At 41.3% G+C, this 14,324-nt stretch overlaps 1 protein-coding gene across 6 annotated transcripts in view; it reads right to left on the bottom strand.

Moving 5' to 3' along the window:
• Window positions 1-14,324, bottom strand: part of shank1 (SH3 and multiple ankyrin repeat domains 1) — a 218,543-nt gene that overhangs the window by 22,252 nt on the left and 181,967 nt on the right. For all 6 annotated transcript variants that reach the window (XM_017697387.2, XM_037544893.1, XM_037544894.1 and 3 more), the window contains 4 exons: window positions 7,429-7,511; window positions 7,041-7,165; window positions 6,112-6,247; window positions 4,499-4,579 (listed from right to left, as the gene is read on the bottom strand). In XM_017697387.2, the coding sequence (XP_017552876.2) occupies window positions 4,499-4,579; window positions 6,112-6,247; window positions 7,041-7,165; window positions 7,429-7,511 (425 nt within the window). The remainder of the gene's footprint in view (window positions 1-4,498; window positions 4,580-6,111; window positions 6,248-7,040; window positions 7,166-7,428; window positions 7,512-14,324) is intronic.

Raw genomic sequence — 14,324 nt, 5'->3', positions numbered from 1 at the left:
GCTGCATGATATGGACACGCTGTGCGAAATCTAGCAAACCTCTCCTGTTTGAATTTGTAGTCTGCTAAATTGTGCAAATTTCACAAAGAGCTTCAGTCAGAAAACTACGGAGCCCTGTTAGTGACATGTCGTATAAATAAAAATAATGCGTGGCCTTGACCTAGTAAAGCATGGGAACGACATCATTAAGTGGTGGCCATGAGTTAGTAAGGCATGGGAATGAGATAATTAAGCCTTCACCACAGCTTAATAAACCATGCCTTATTAAGTCATGGCCACAAGTTATTTATCTTGTTCCTACACCTTGCTAAGTCATGGCCACACATTACTCTTATTTATGTGGGATGTCACCAACAGGAACGTCATCAACATCAACCCTCACAAATGCTCTTCTGGATGAATGGGCAAAAATTCCCACAGACACTCTCCAAAATCTTGTAGAAAGCTTCCCAGAAGAGTGGAAGCTGTTACAGCTGCAAAGGGGGACCAACTCCATATTAATGCCTACGGATTTAGAATGAGATGCTCCTGTAGGTGTAATGTGTAGGTGTCGCAATACTTTTGTCCATGTAGTGTAGTTGTGAATAGGGTCTTTTTTGAGCTGTGCACGTGTGTGGTTTGTAACTGGCCACTCGTCAAAGCAGGTTAAGTTGCTTGTTCTCCAAATGGGAAAGCAGGGTTCAAGTCCAGCTTAAACGCTTATTGGGCTTTGAATGCTACATTCCTCCCAATCTACACACAGCTGGTGCTGCACGATTTGAGCCAATTTATTTTGTCATGACAGCCATTAACTATGGGTTTATGACAGAAAGACAATAAACAATAACAATAATAACAATCAATTTCATCATGCAGCCCTGCTTAGCAGGTCATGATATGTGGAGTAAAGGGGAAAACTGTGAATTTGATTTTCACCTAACTATTGCTTTAATGTTGATATCTAATCATGCGTCTCCTCTGTTAACACTGTGATAGAGGCCGTGTGGCTGCCATGTGCTACGTTCACGACTGTCCTTGTCTGCTGAAAGCAGCTTTTGCCTGCTGTGAACTGGCAGCTGCTTATTAGGACTGTATTTAGGACCGAGTCCACGCCTCACTGTGCTACGACTGGGGATAATTAAAATCCAAAAACCCAGCAACCTCATCCAGACACGCTACACACTCTGTATAGTGGACTGCAGACATGCGTTGGGGAGGTGGTGAGGTCTGAGAGTGTGTTTGTGTGTTAGGACATGCTGCATGTGGGTTGGAGAACTCCAGAAGCCGTGTGAAGAACTGGGTTGCAGAGATTGACAAAGTATTTGTGAGCCTCTACAGAAGTTCACAAAGGGATTGTGGCTGGTCAATTGAACTCTACTGACTCAGTATCACTCAAAAGTTTGGACACACATGAATGTATGGCCTGCGATGGACTGGCGGCCTGTCCAGGGTGTATCCTGCCTTCCACCCAATGACTGCTGGGATAGGCTCCAGCTCCCCCCATGAAGCAGTAGGATAAGCAGCTTAGAAAATGTGTTTGTATATGTGTGCATGGCTTGTTCATATAACCTTAAAGACAGGCTGATCTAAAGGCTTATACTTGTACTTTACAAAAGTCTTAGGCAGCCAAGAAAACTGTTAAAGACTATTTATCTGAGGAGTAAGCGTGTTTTAACTTTAAAACATTAGATTATATATAAATAAACAAATAGTGTAAATTACAAGACTTTTTGTATATTAAAAAGCTCGGCTAGAAGAACACAGTTAGATAAAGGGAGATTCTACTCTTGTCTTCTCAGAGCACTCCAGCTATAGAAGAGATTTTAAGCTACTTTCACATTACCAGGTTCAATTTTTTGCTCTAATGTGATTTAGATCTGATGTTTTCAGAGCTGTGTGACACACAAATCTGATCTTTTCAAATCTGACCTGAGCCTCTTTCATATGTGGTCCTAGATCAGATACATATCCGATTTCTGGCTATGTGTCCTTAATGTGACACTCAGTTAAGAATTCATGTGCTTTTCCCCCATTGTGTGTGCACCATCATTCAGCATTACCACGGCAATAGCACCAGTCAGAAGTTAAAGTCGTAAAAGGTGGAAAAGCAGCTCATCTCACCTTTTTCACCTTCGTCTCACTCTAATAATGAAGCTGAGAGCTGATCAGTTAATTATCTTCTTAGCGAAGCTCGTTCTGCTCGTTAGTTTGTGCTGATGATCCACGTGATTCATTCATGTGACGTTACTGAGTAGGATGTGCTCATGCGGGTCATTTCAGAACGCCGGTTCGTCACATTAACAACAGATTTTAATCACTTACCTAAACGAGTGTAAACCATCCTGTCAGAGAAATTGGATTTGAGAAATGAGGCTTAATGTAGCTTTAGCCATCAGCAGCACCTGATTTGATTTAATGAATGACTGGATAGATAAACCAGGTATTGCAGGGTAACTGTAAATACAGGAATTCCTTGAAGAGAGCTTTGGAAACTGTTAAGCTAAAACATTCACCGAACAATCACAATGGATTGTTTACCCTTCATTGTATTTAAGGTCAGGGTTTTTTCAACATATAAATGCTCAGCACCCAGATGATGCTTTATATGTTATTTTCTTAGATACCGAAGACTTTTGTACAGAATTGTATGACTTTATATAGATACGATTTTATACATTGTGATTAATCACATTAATTTGTTTAGTAAATTGTTATTTGTCCTATTTTCCTCAAGAAAGTGCATTTTGTTATAGCTATATAAATGGAAAAAATAAGCTCGATCAGAAAGTATGTATTACCTTCAAAAACTCAAAAACCTACTTTTCAACACAGGGTTAACGTGAACCTGAACATGGAAATCATGTGACAGCAGGGTGAACGTGGAAATAAGTTGATCGCAGTTTTCAGTTTTTATCACCACATGTATGTTCCATCTTCTGCAACTTCAGCCCTTTCGCTCTCATACCACTACATCAGGTCTTATTTTGGCTGCTAGTTAATTTATCCTCAGATCTCCCACGAACACGGTCAAGCGTAGTCTCCCGAAGTGAAACCTTCAGGGCCTAATTCTCCAATATTTTGCTAAGCTGTTTCCTAAACGTGTTCTTGAGAAAAGTCCTAAAAATGTCTTAAACCACATATTTTTGTTTGCATGTTTGTGGTATTGAGTGTGTGAAGATTCTGTTCTCACCTAAGAACAAACCCCAAATGAAAAAATATTAAATATTGGTGAAAGGAAGTTTTGTAAAACTGAGTAACTGGTTTTAAGATTTTTTTTTTGATGAATGAGACCCACTGATTAATTAACACCACATCAGTAGTGCGTTTTGCTTGTAAATGATACTTCAGACTTGATGTACTTTGGTGATATACAGCAGATGGAAAAACTGGTTTTATCAAGCTATTAATGGAACATCTGACTGAGAAGACTATAGTTGCTGAGTCAGCCATAGCAACGTTTCTGGTGGAACTATGCACAGTTCACAAATGCATTATCGGTGCTGATAATGTGTTAGCGATGTTTCAAAAATTGTGGCGTTAATTCACTATGTTAAAATGAATGTAATTAATGGAGAATGTTAAAAAAAAATTAAAGTTGTAAAATGTTGAACTGCAATCCTTATATCATCCTAATAAGTATATATGACTTGTTGCATGTCTGGCCTTGTTAATGTGTTTGAGTCTAAATAGTCCTATTTGGAAGAAGGCCAACATTGTGATGGTAATAACTCCTTATGTGTTTTGATGTCTTCACTGTTCTTGTAAGATGTATAAAACAGTACCCTTTCTACGAGTAGGTGTGTCCAAACTTGTGATGTGTTATGTAGGTTATGCCTCATCTGAGTGTGTGTTCACCCTTAATGGCAGCATGTCTTGTATTAAAGCTCATTAGATTAGGGAGACGGTTCTGATCTGGGATTTGCCATCATCCTCCTGCCGCCTCTCCACCCCACACTGAGCATGCTCAGAACCAGTCCAGCCCAGCCAGCACACAGTCTTCCTTTCCAGCAACGCCCACCCCCTGCAGCGTTACTACGGCAACGCGCACACCGCGGCCCGCTTGGGAACGTGGGTCTGCGGTGGCCGAGTGACCTGCAGGGGCGGGGCTTCAACTTGGGTGGGGGCAGGTGTGGGGGTGGGGAAGGTGGGGACAGTTACACAGGTGGGGATCGTTTTTGGGGTTACCTGTAGTGGGGGTGCTGATAGTGACAGTGGGGAACCTCTGAAAGAACAGTGAAATGGATTGAGATTCTAAAGGTTTTCTTTTATTCATCCCCCTCCCCAGCTCTGTCCTCTCCCTCTCATCCCTCTATCTCATCACATATTCCTGCCCAATCCAATTTTTTTTTTTGTAGTCTTCTTTCCTTCTGAACACATCACTGGCTTTTTGCTTCTCCTCCACCCTCACTCTCTCTCTCTCCTTGTCTCCACCAAACTCTCATCTCTACTCTCTCTAATTCTCTCTCTCTCTCTACTTTGCTCCCTCTCTTTCTTGTCCCCTTTGTTCCCAAAGTCTTACCCATTTCCTCCAGCTCCGAGGTCATGGACTTGGATCGCAGCGCAATAGCCGGTGTGCTCAGCCTCTTACTCTGCTGTGGGACTGAGGAGAGAAATATTCAATCATCATTACTATCATCATCATTATCATCACACTCATCTTCAACTACATCATTATATACGCTGCGGTCCAAATGACAGAGGGCTTTTCTCACTAGCCCTTTGCAGAGCCTGATACATTACTGCTAATGTTTGGGCTTTGCATCATTCACACTTTAAATAGTATTTTACTAGGATGCACACATTTGTCATTAAAGTAATGTTAAACATGATGTGACGTCCTTAGCATGAATGGCAAACAGCTCTTTCCTTTCCAAATCATGTACAAAATACACTCCAGCAGCTTTTTCTCACATGAAAGTGACTATAATGATGATGTTTCTGCAAATATATCTGCTTCTGTTAATACACAAACTCTCCTCATAGTTTTGGTGGGACGCATATAGGTGTCATGCAAAGATTTCTGCCAGTCCAATTGAATACATTCTGATTATAAATTAAGAATGAGGTGTTTATATTCTCACTCAACAATCTGATGAAAATCTGTTTATATGCACATTCCAGATGATCAGATCCAAAATTATGAGCATATGCAGAGACCCACTTAGTGTAGATGTTACCATGACAACAAGCATCATGTGAGTCAAGTCAGAGTGAGATGAGCAGCAGTGAGCAGTGCTTGTGTTTTTGTTTTAAAATTATGTCAGACTCAGGAAAACATACTTCACATGTCCTTATTAAAGATGGCAGAGAGGAAGACTTCTTGTTCTGAGACACATAAACTGGACGTCCGTCCCACCACCGTCTTTTAAAGCTCAGAGCATAAACTTTGTCTCCTCTGCAGACGAGTTTCTGCTTCACCAGAAAATTTGAATGGTATGAATTTTCTCTATGACGTGACGCACATGCAGAACGCACTTAAACCTTCCGATTGGGAATATAATCAGACACGGCTGCTATTCTTCTATTTAACGGATTATTTACAGGATTACCCAACTTGTTCAATCGTGATAGAAACAGTATTCCGAATATCCTAGTTTAGTCCGACTGAGGTGTATACATAGAAATATTCTACTCTGATTGAGCTATTTGTCTGATTATTAATAGATTATTAGGCTGCATGTTGACGTGGCATGTTAAAGTGACAAAACATTCATTATTTTGGATTTCTATTCCTAGCTTACTTTTAGAATGAATTTAGAACCACTAGCAGAACTTCTGTAGTCCTTACCACTACATTACCTGCTCTATTTAACGGTTTGATGGCCACAACAATTCTTCTGACTCTCAATAACTGTCAGTTTGTACCTTTATTATACCTTTATTATTTGATTGTTTAATAGTCAGATCTCAAGACCTTCTGTGGGTTTAATTTCACTCTCTTGCTTTTTGGAGTGACCTTACAAGTTACTTGTCAAATTATAACGTCATTTTGGATTACACTGACTTAATACAATAATCAACATCAACATTATCTTCATTGTCATTCCTGTGATTGCATGCAACACAATCCCTGATTGCTGATAATCATCAACCATCATCACAATTATCAACTTCACCACTCAAGTTTCTTACTTTTCTTTCTCGACCCCTCCTCCATGTCGGGGTTCCGAGTTACCATGACAACCTTCACCATGAGGCTGTTGCCGCCTTGCCGGATCATGTTAACCACCTGTCTGTGCCCGACCTTCACCACATTCTGACCGTTCACCTGAGGGAAGTGAGAACAAGTGAGAAATTAATCAGACTTTTCTGTAGAGAGTGTTGCAGATTGAGGAGCCGATTATTAGTTTGCAAAACGATTTTTCTCTTTCAACAAATCTTTTGTTTGAATGAACAGAAATAATTCAGAAACGGTATTCTACTGCACAGTCTTGTATAAAGAAAAACACAACCACACACAGAAGGGGACACCGTATGCACCGTAGATGATAAAAAGCTAAAGTTATTTGCTATTTTACATTGAGAAACATTATTCTTGAATTGTTGTACTGTTTGATCATGCAGTCTTTCACAGGGTGGTGAACCCCTCCTCGTCTTTACATCTCCGCCTTTCTGAGATGAAAGATCTCTTTTTATACTCAATCATGTTATTGACTTGTTGCCAATTTTCAACATTTTAAATGATGTCTTTGTGCTATTTTCAATTACATATATTGTTTAAAAGACTTGCACATCACACACACAGCGTCCCAAGTTTTTTTGAAATGGCATTATAGTATTATTGACTAGATTTAAAATCATTTCACTTGATGTTACTTTTTTTTGCAGTACATCCACAAAATCCAATGACACTTGACCCTTGGAAAAGCATTTGAGATGTACAGAAATGCTTGGTGTAAACGGCTATACGCCTTACAATAAAATCAGTCAAGACAGATGTGAATATGGCCAGGGAACTTTTCAGAAGGAACAAATCATTTTAGTGAATGGTTAATTCTGAATGAATCTTTAAATAAGAACCACTCCGCACCACAGCTCCTTTCATGCATCTGTGCACCCACCTCAATCAGGAAGTCACCCATTCGTAGTCCAGCTCTCCAGGCCACGCCTCCCTCGTCGACAGATTCAAGGTACTGCAATGCTGGAAAGGCTGGGGTGGGTGTGAACTCTTCTATAGGGGTCTGAGCTACAACACATACACACACAAAGATACGGTCAAAGCACTAGAAATAATCTGTTTTTGAGAACAGTGTGTGCTGTCAGAGTCTCAGATGTAGAAGAAGTGAAGGGGAAATCATAGATAGATGATGTCACTTAACCTGAGCCTCTATTATGACAGAGGAAGAATGGATTTGGCAATGCGTCAATATGTATCCCTTCATCAGTCAGTTGGAGATGGAGATGGAGAGAGAGAGAAAGAAAGAGAGAGATGGGTGGTGAGCATCTTACCTTTGGCCCCTCTCAGCACAAAGCCAAAACCCTCACTGTCTTTTTTCTGCAGGAGCACTGTTTTCTCCTTGATTATGTAGTCACTGAGAGACAGAAAAGGAGAGAGAGGAAAAGAGAGAGAGAGAGAGAGTTAGTAAAAGAGAAATACTGAGCAGGGTTAGAGGTGTGAGCAGTAGTGCTGGGTACAGAATACAGAAAGGGCAGAGGAGGGTAGGGAGAGAAGAAAGAGTGCATGCAGAGGGAGTGAGAAAGATAGGAGTTCTACAAAAGAAACACTGGGGCTGTAGATAGTTCCACTGCAGCAGGAAGAGGCTTAAATCCTAGGGAGGGAAAAAGAGGGGAGGGGTGGTCATAGGCCAGGGGAAAGAGGGCAGGATTTGGGAAATGAAAGGCAGAAATAAATATATCATCTCTCTTCAATATCTATTTAACCACCTCTGTAAAGCACTGCTGGCTGTTTCCATATTTAACACTGTACATCCTACTCCATTCAGTTACAGTATACTGTAACACTGTTGCTTTATCTGTAATACTGTAACTAAGACCCCCTGATATTAGAGTTTACTCTGTGATGCAACACTGTAACAATGGCTTCATCTGCAACACTGCAACACTGCAGCTGGCCCCTTTACAACATACTAAATACACAAATCAGGCATAACATTATGACCACCTCCTTGGCTCTACGCTCACTTTATCAGCTCCCCTTACTGTATAGGTGCACTTTGTAGTTCTATAGTTACAGACTGTAGTCCATCTGTTTCTCTGCATACTTTATTAGCCCCCTTTTACCCTGTTCTTCAGTGCTAAGGACCCCCATAGACCCTCACAGAGCAGGTACTATTTTGCTGGTGGATCATTCTCAGCACTGTAGTGACACTGACGTGGTGGTGGTGTGTTCGTGTGTGTTGCACTGGTGTGAGTAGATCAGACTTTGGAGTTTTTAAACACTGTGTCCACTCACTGTCCACTCTATTAGACACTCCTACCTTGTCAGTCCACCTTATAGATGTAAAGTCAGAGACGACAGCTCATCTGCTGCTGCACAGTGTGTGTTGGTCATCCTCCAGTCCTTCATCAGTGGTCACAGGACGCTACCCACAGGACACTGTTTGCTGGATATTTCTGGTTGGTGGACTATTCTCAGTCCAGCAGTGAGACTGAGGTATTTAAAAAACTCCAGCAGCACTGCTGTATCTGATCCGCTCAGACCAGGGCAACACACACTGACCATTACAAACTGTGCAGCAGTAAATGAACTATTGTCTCTGACTTTACATCTACAAGGTAGGAGTGTCTAATACAGTGGACAGTGAGTGGACACAGTGTTTAAAAACTCCAGCAGCACCACCACCATGTCAGTGTTACTGCAGTGCTGAGAATGATCCACCACCCAAATAGTACCTGCTCTGTGAGGGCCCATGGGGGTCCTGACCACTGAAGAACAGGGTAAAAGGAGCTAACAAAGTATCAGAGAAACAGATGGACTACAGTCTGTAACTGTACAACTACAAAGTGCACTTATATAGTAAGGGGAGCTGATAAAATGGACAATAAGCGTAGAAACAAGAAACCTATGACCACCAAACAGCAACTGAACTCTGTACCACGGCACAAAAACCCCTTCTGTTCTTAATATAATAGAATAATCTTTGACTCTCATGCTGCTCACATCGACCAATGAGTACACTGATGAAGCCATTTGAGATTCAGTCCCAGCGTGAGAAGAGGGGGCAGCTGGATTGGTACTAAAAAAGACTCACGGTAGCAATTTGGTGGCCAAAAAGTGCTAATAAAGCGAAGGTTTTTCCATTAAATACTACTGTTATCGTATGTTCATTGTTATACGACAAAAAGTAAAGCTTTGGCAGTCAAACGTTGTCCTCATGCAGCGGTCCATGGTTGCTTGGCACAGACACCATACTTTAAAGGAACTACATTTCTTGGTGGAATACTTGTTAATGTTGATAATTATTAAAAATATCAAATTATTTTCTGAACAAATGGGTATTTTATCATATTTTATGTTGGCCGCCATGTTATAAAAAAGAATGAGCCACTTGTGGCTGTGCCTTACTGTGATTTAAGCATATGGAAGGGGGTTTTAGGCACTCCACTTTACGTGGTTCCTAAAAACACCCTTCCTGTGATAAAATCACAGTAACACACGGCCTCTCTTGGCGTATTGCTTTAATGCCTGTCACAAGCTTTACAAATGTCCTGCCAAAAATGTTCATGAGAATCCCCATTAGCACTAACTAACTACTTGACTCCCAGAGGGATGCTTGGAGTATTATCATAGAGGTAGATTTTATCCTCATGTTTTGACCGAGTGTTGACACTTAAGACCTGAATTGAAGTCCTAGCTCCAGTCACTGATGCATTACTGTAGTCTGTGGCAGTAAATATGGTCCCAGGCTTCATCTGTAACATAACATAGTAACTACTACAGTCAGTCGTCTATAGTATACAGTAGTACCCAACCTCTGTCCTGTGACTGCTGTCTCACAGCCATACTCTGAAGTACTGCCAATTGCTATGTCACACCCAGTTCCCTCCCTTCATGTGTACCACTATAACCAACGGTTACAACTGTAGTCTTGTAAAAGGGCTCTGGCCTTTTTCTGGAACACTGTGCTCCCTTTACCCTCCTTTCATTTGAAGCGCTGGGACTCATCTCTTCCTCTCGTCGGCTGCTCGGTGACTGAGCATCTGCTTAGAGCAAAACGCACTGCACAACACAACACACTGCAATCTCTCCATGCTCGCTCGATCAGCACATCCTCATCCTAAAAGGAGACAGGAGGAGAAGCACAGCACCCGGTCAAAAAGGAAGGTCAAGGAGTGCCCCAGCCATTCCCTCCCCACCCTCAAAGTTGAAGGCTTAGGTGAAAGTGAACAATACACAGCTGACAACTTGACATAGAGGCACATGAACTCAATCAGTCTCAATCAGGGCACAGAGACACTGACAGAAGGAGGGGAAGGAAAAAAAAGGCACATGGGCTAGAGAGGAAACTTTTACGATTGTAAATGCGTTGTAACGCATAACGGACGGAGGGTGAAAGAAGCACGTGACTCATCCATTACATGCACAGCAAGTGCATTTCTTCTAGAAGCTTCACTTTATATATATGATGTTTATATGTGCAATGGGCACAGTAAGTAAGATGATGGCGGTTGCCTAAGCAACGGCCAGAACTGGAAATAAGAAATAGCCAAGCTAATATGTAGACATGCCCAGTGAGGAGAGCTACAGCATGTGAGCCTGGCAACCATATTCCATAGAATTAGTCATCTAGAGGCAACGCTCTTTCCACAGGGACATTTGCAAGACAAAGCTGTCTCAGATTGTCCGAAATTGAACAGCTAAAATGTGACTAGCCAGTCAGACCTTAAGAGAAGTTAACAAGTATGTGAAGCTCTGCTTGCAAATCCCGCATCATGTCTATATTTAGAGATGGGAGTGTTTCATGACAGCGGCATAAAAATGTGTGTGGATTTCGTGGGTTGTTGCATGAGGCTTGTGTGAGATAACTGTAGAGACAAACAAGACCATTTCTGTTCATAATGATACACAAGAATAGATTCTCTTAACCCCAATATCCAGAGATATATAAACATATATATAGCGCTGCTGTCAGAACAAAACATTATATCTCTGTTTTGGTCTTTTTTTCAGTTTTCAACATAATCTGAAAATGCCTGTCGCCGTTTACATTGTGTGTAAATTTCATGATGAATGGACCAACAGAATCGGCTCAAAATTACTTGGAAAAATGTCTGGTTCCATGGACTTGCATTAAAAGTAAGATATGCTTTTTCCTTCTCCTGTAAAGTTCTATTTTGGAGATACCAGGTTTTGTTCCAACAGCAACTATATATAATTGATCAAAAAACATGCTTTTGTTATCGCCAGAGACAAGTCTGACTTCTAAGAGTTACCAATGACTGTAAATGTCATATACAGCGGCATATAAGAAAGATGTGGACACCAGGACGTGTCTCCATCTGCTCCTCTCTTCTCTTTGTGTTCAACAAATAAACAACGATTCACCAGCATCACTCACTGTCTAATTCATTCGCTCTCCAAGTGAATTGATCAAAGAATCAGTCAAAAGGCAGGCCAGGTCAGTGTGCTTGTGAGTCAGTGGCTGGTGATTCGGATCAACATTTTCGTGCTCTGTTGAGACAGTATGCTTTTCAAAGTGTCGAATGAGTCAGTCAGTGTGTTAGTGAGTCAGGAAGGTTGTTTGTCCAACAGTGACTCTTGTCAGTCCATGAGTCATATGGTCAGTGATTCACTGAATCACAAGTTGTAGCTCTGATGAAAGCCTATCAGGACATGCATACTGTAGAGATGATGGTTATTTCTGAGGTCAAAGCAGTGGTCATACCAGATATACTATATCACACAGCGTAGCCCTGATTTCTAAGCAACGGCTATCACTGCTAAAATGGACCCCTGCTTGAGACGTGTAGACGTGAAGTAGCCTTGCTAGCAGGTGTGCTGATTAGAGATTACAAATATCAAGGAATTTAGGATTTCATCATTATCAGTCATCATTTTCGCTACGTGACAGTGTCTGTTTACATGCAAAGATTTTTTGTCAATCCAATATATAAATATAAATATAAATATTTTCAGATTATAGATTAAGACTGAAGTGTTTATATTCTCACTGTACTCAACAATCCACTCACATTACAAGTAACCCGATCCAAATTTACACATGCGTAGAGAACCACTCAGTGTAGATGGTACCACGACAACCAGCATCACGTGAGTCCAGTCAGAGTGAGTCGAGCAGCAGTGTTATCTGAGCTTGTGTTTTAATTAATATACTTCACGTCCTTATTAAAGAAGGCTGAGAGGAAGACGTCGTGTTCTGAGACACATAAGCTGGACGTCCGTCCAACCGGCGTCTTTTAAAGATCAGAGAATAAACTTTGTCTCATCTGTAGACCAGTTTCTGCTCCACCATGTTGAACAGTATAAACTTTCACTATGACGTGACACACATGCAGAATGTACTTAAATCTCCGACTGGGAATGTAATCAGATACAGGCGTTTACACAGATATTATTCTTCTATTTAACAAATTATTTACAGGATTATTCTGAACGGCCTCAATCAGACTAGTCATAAAAAGAATCAGTCACAAAGACCAAAGTGGAAAACTGGAAATTATATACAAGATGAAACTAATTATCTGCCTGCTGCGGAGGATTATAAAGCACAGTGTCACAAGCAAGACTGTGTAGATTTCAAATACTGCTTACTTAAAATAGGCCATTTAAACTGACTGGAATGCAAACTGACCGATCTTGGACCATTGTTTGTGTGACGTATAGAGCCAGGAAAGTCAAGCAGTGAGTCAAAAAGAAACAAGTAAACAAAAGTAAAATGGAAATGTTGTATGTGTTGATTTGCTTTTTTGGGGGGTGCACAAGTACAATCAACTCTCATCTGGCAGCAACATGGATGCGTGTTACCGAAAAGTTTAAATGGAATCTGGCCAGCATTTTTCCAGGTGCTCTCTGAACACAAAACACATGTTAATGCAAGTTGCAAACAGGCTCAAAGAGGGACACTGCTCAGCAAACGTGATAATTCTGGCTTACTTGCTTCAAATAAAGTTTATGAAAAACTTTAAAACAGGATAGTGTTGTCCAAGAGTGTGCAGAGATACCAAATGCTTTCTTTTAGCTAGCATTTAGCTTGATGGACAGTTTATTTCCTGTCGTATTGGCGAAAGTGTAGATAGCCCTGAGAGGGAGCTATCACTTTTCATGCTGTATTCAACAGAAAGCCCATGTACCTCTGTACACAGGTTGTCTGGACCTGAGACTAAAATCGGCAGTATACAACAAAAGAACTAAACATAATTATCGCCAAACACTCATAACTATACTTAAAAAGTATTAACTCTGTACAGTGACGAAGGCAAGCATGTGACACGGATACCAATCAAAGTAAGAGGTAGATCTCATCTCAGAACACCTCAAAAAATGATTCTCAGTGTGAAGCACTATAGAAATGAAACTTGGGTATACCTTAAAGTAGTCAGTGTACAGCTTGTATAGCAGTGCAGATTTACTGTCCTCTGAAAACTCAACACACAGCCATAATGTCTAAATAGCTGGCAACACAAGTGAGTACACCTCACAGTGAACGTGTCCAAATTGTGCTCAAAGTGTCAATATTTTGTGTGACCACCATTATTATCTAGTACTGCCGTAACCCTCTTGGGCATGGAATTCACCAGAGCTGTAGAAGTTCCTACTGGAATCCTCTTCCTCCCTGATGACATCACGGAGCTGGTGGATGTTAGACACCTTGCGCTCCTCCTTCAGCTTGAGGATTGAAGTGCTCAGTTGGGCTTAGGTCTGGAGAAATAATTGGCTAGTCCGTTACCTTTACCTTCAGCAAGGCAGTTGTCATCTTGGAGGTGTGTTTGGGGTCGTAATTGTGTTGTAAAACTGCCATGCGGCGCAGTTTCCGAAGGGAGGGGATAGTGCTCTGCTTCAGAATGTCACAGTACATGTTGGAACGCATGTTTCCCTCAGTGAACTGTAGCTCCCCAGTGCCGGCATATCCCAGACACCATCTGAGCCAAACAAGTTTATCGTGGTCTCGTCAGACCACAGGACATGGTTCCAGTAATCCATATTCTTGGACTGCTCGTCTTCAGCAAACTGTATCCAGGCTTTTTTGTGCGTCAGCTTCAGAAGAGGCTTCCTTCTGGCATGACAGCCAAGTAGACAGAGTTGATGCATTGTGCAGTGTATGGTCTGAGCACTGACAGGCTGACTTCCCACTTCTTCAACCTTTGCAGTAATGCTGGCAGCACTCATGCATCTATTTTTTGAAACCAACCTCTGGATATGACAC

Source organism: Pygocentrus nattereri, chromosome 14, assembly GCF_015220715.1.
Source record: "Pygocentrus nattereri isolate fPygNat1 chromosome 14, fPygNat1.pri, whole genome shotgun sequence".
Taxonomy (NCBI): domain Eukaryota; kingdom Metazoa; phylum Chordata; class Actinopteri; order Characiformes; family Serrasalmidae; genus Pygocentrus; species Pygocentrus nattereri.
This window is presented reverse-complemented; position numbering and strand designations above follow the sequence as displayed.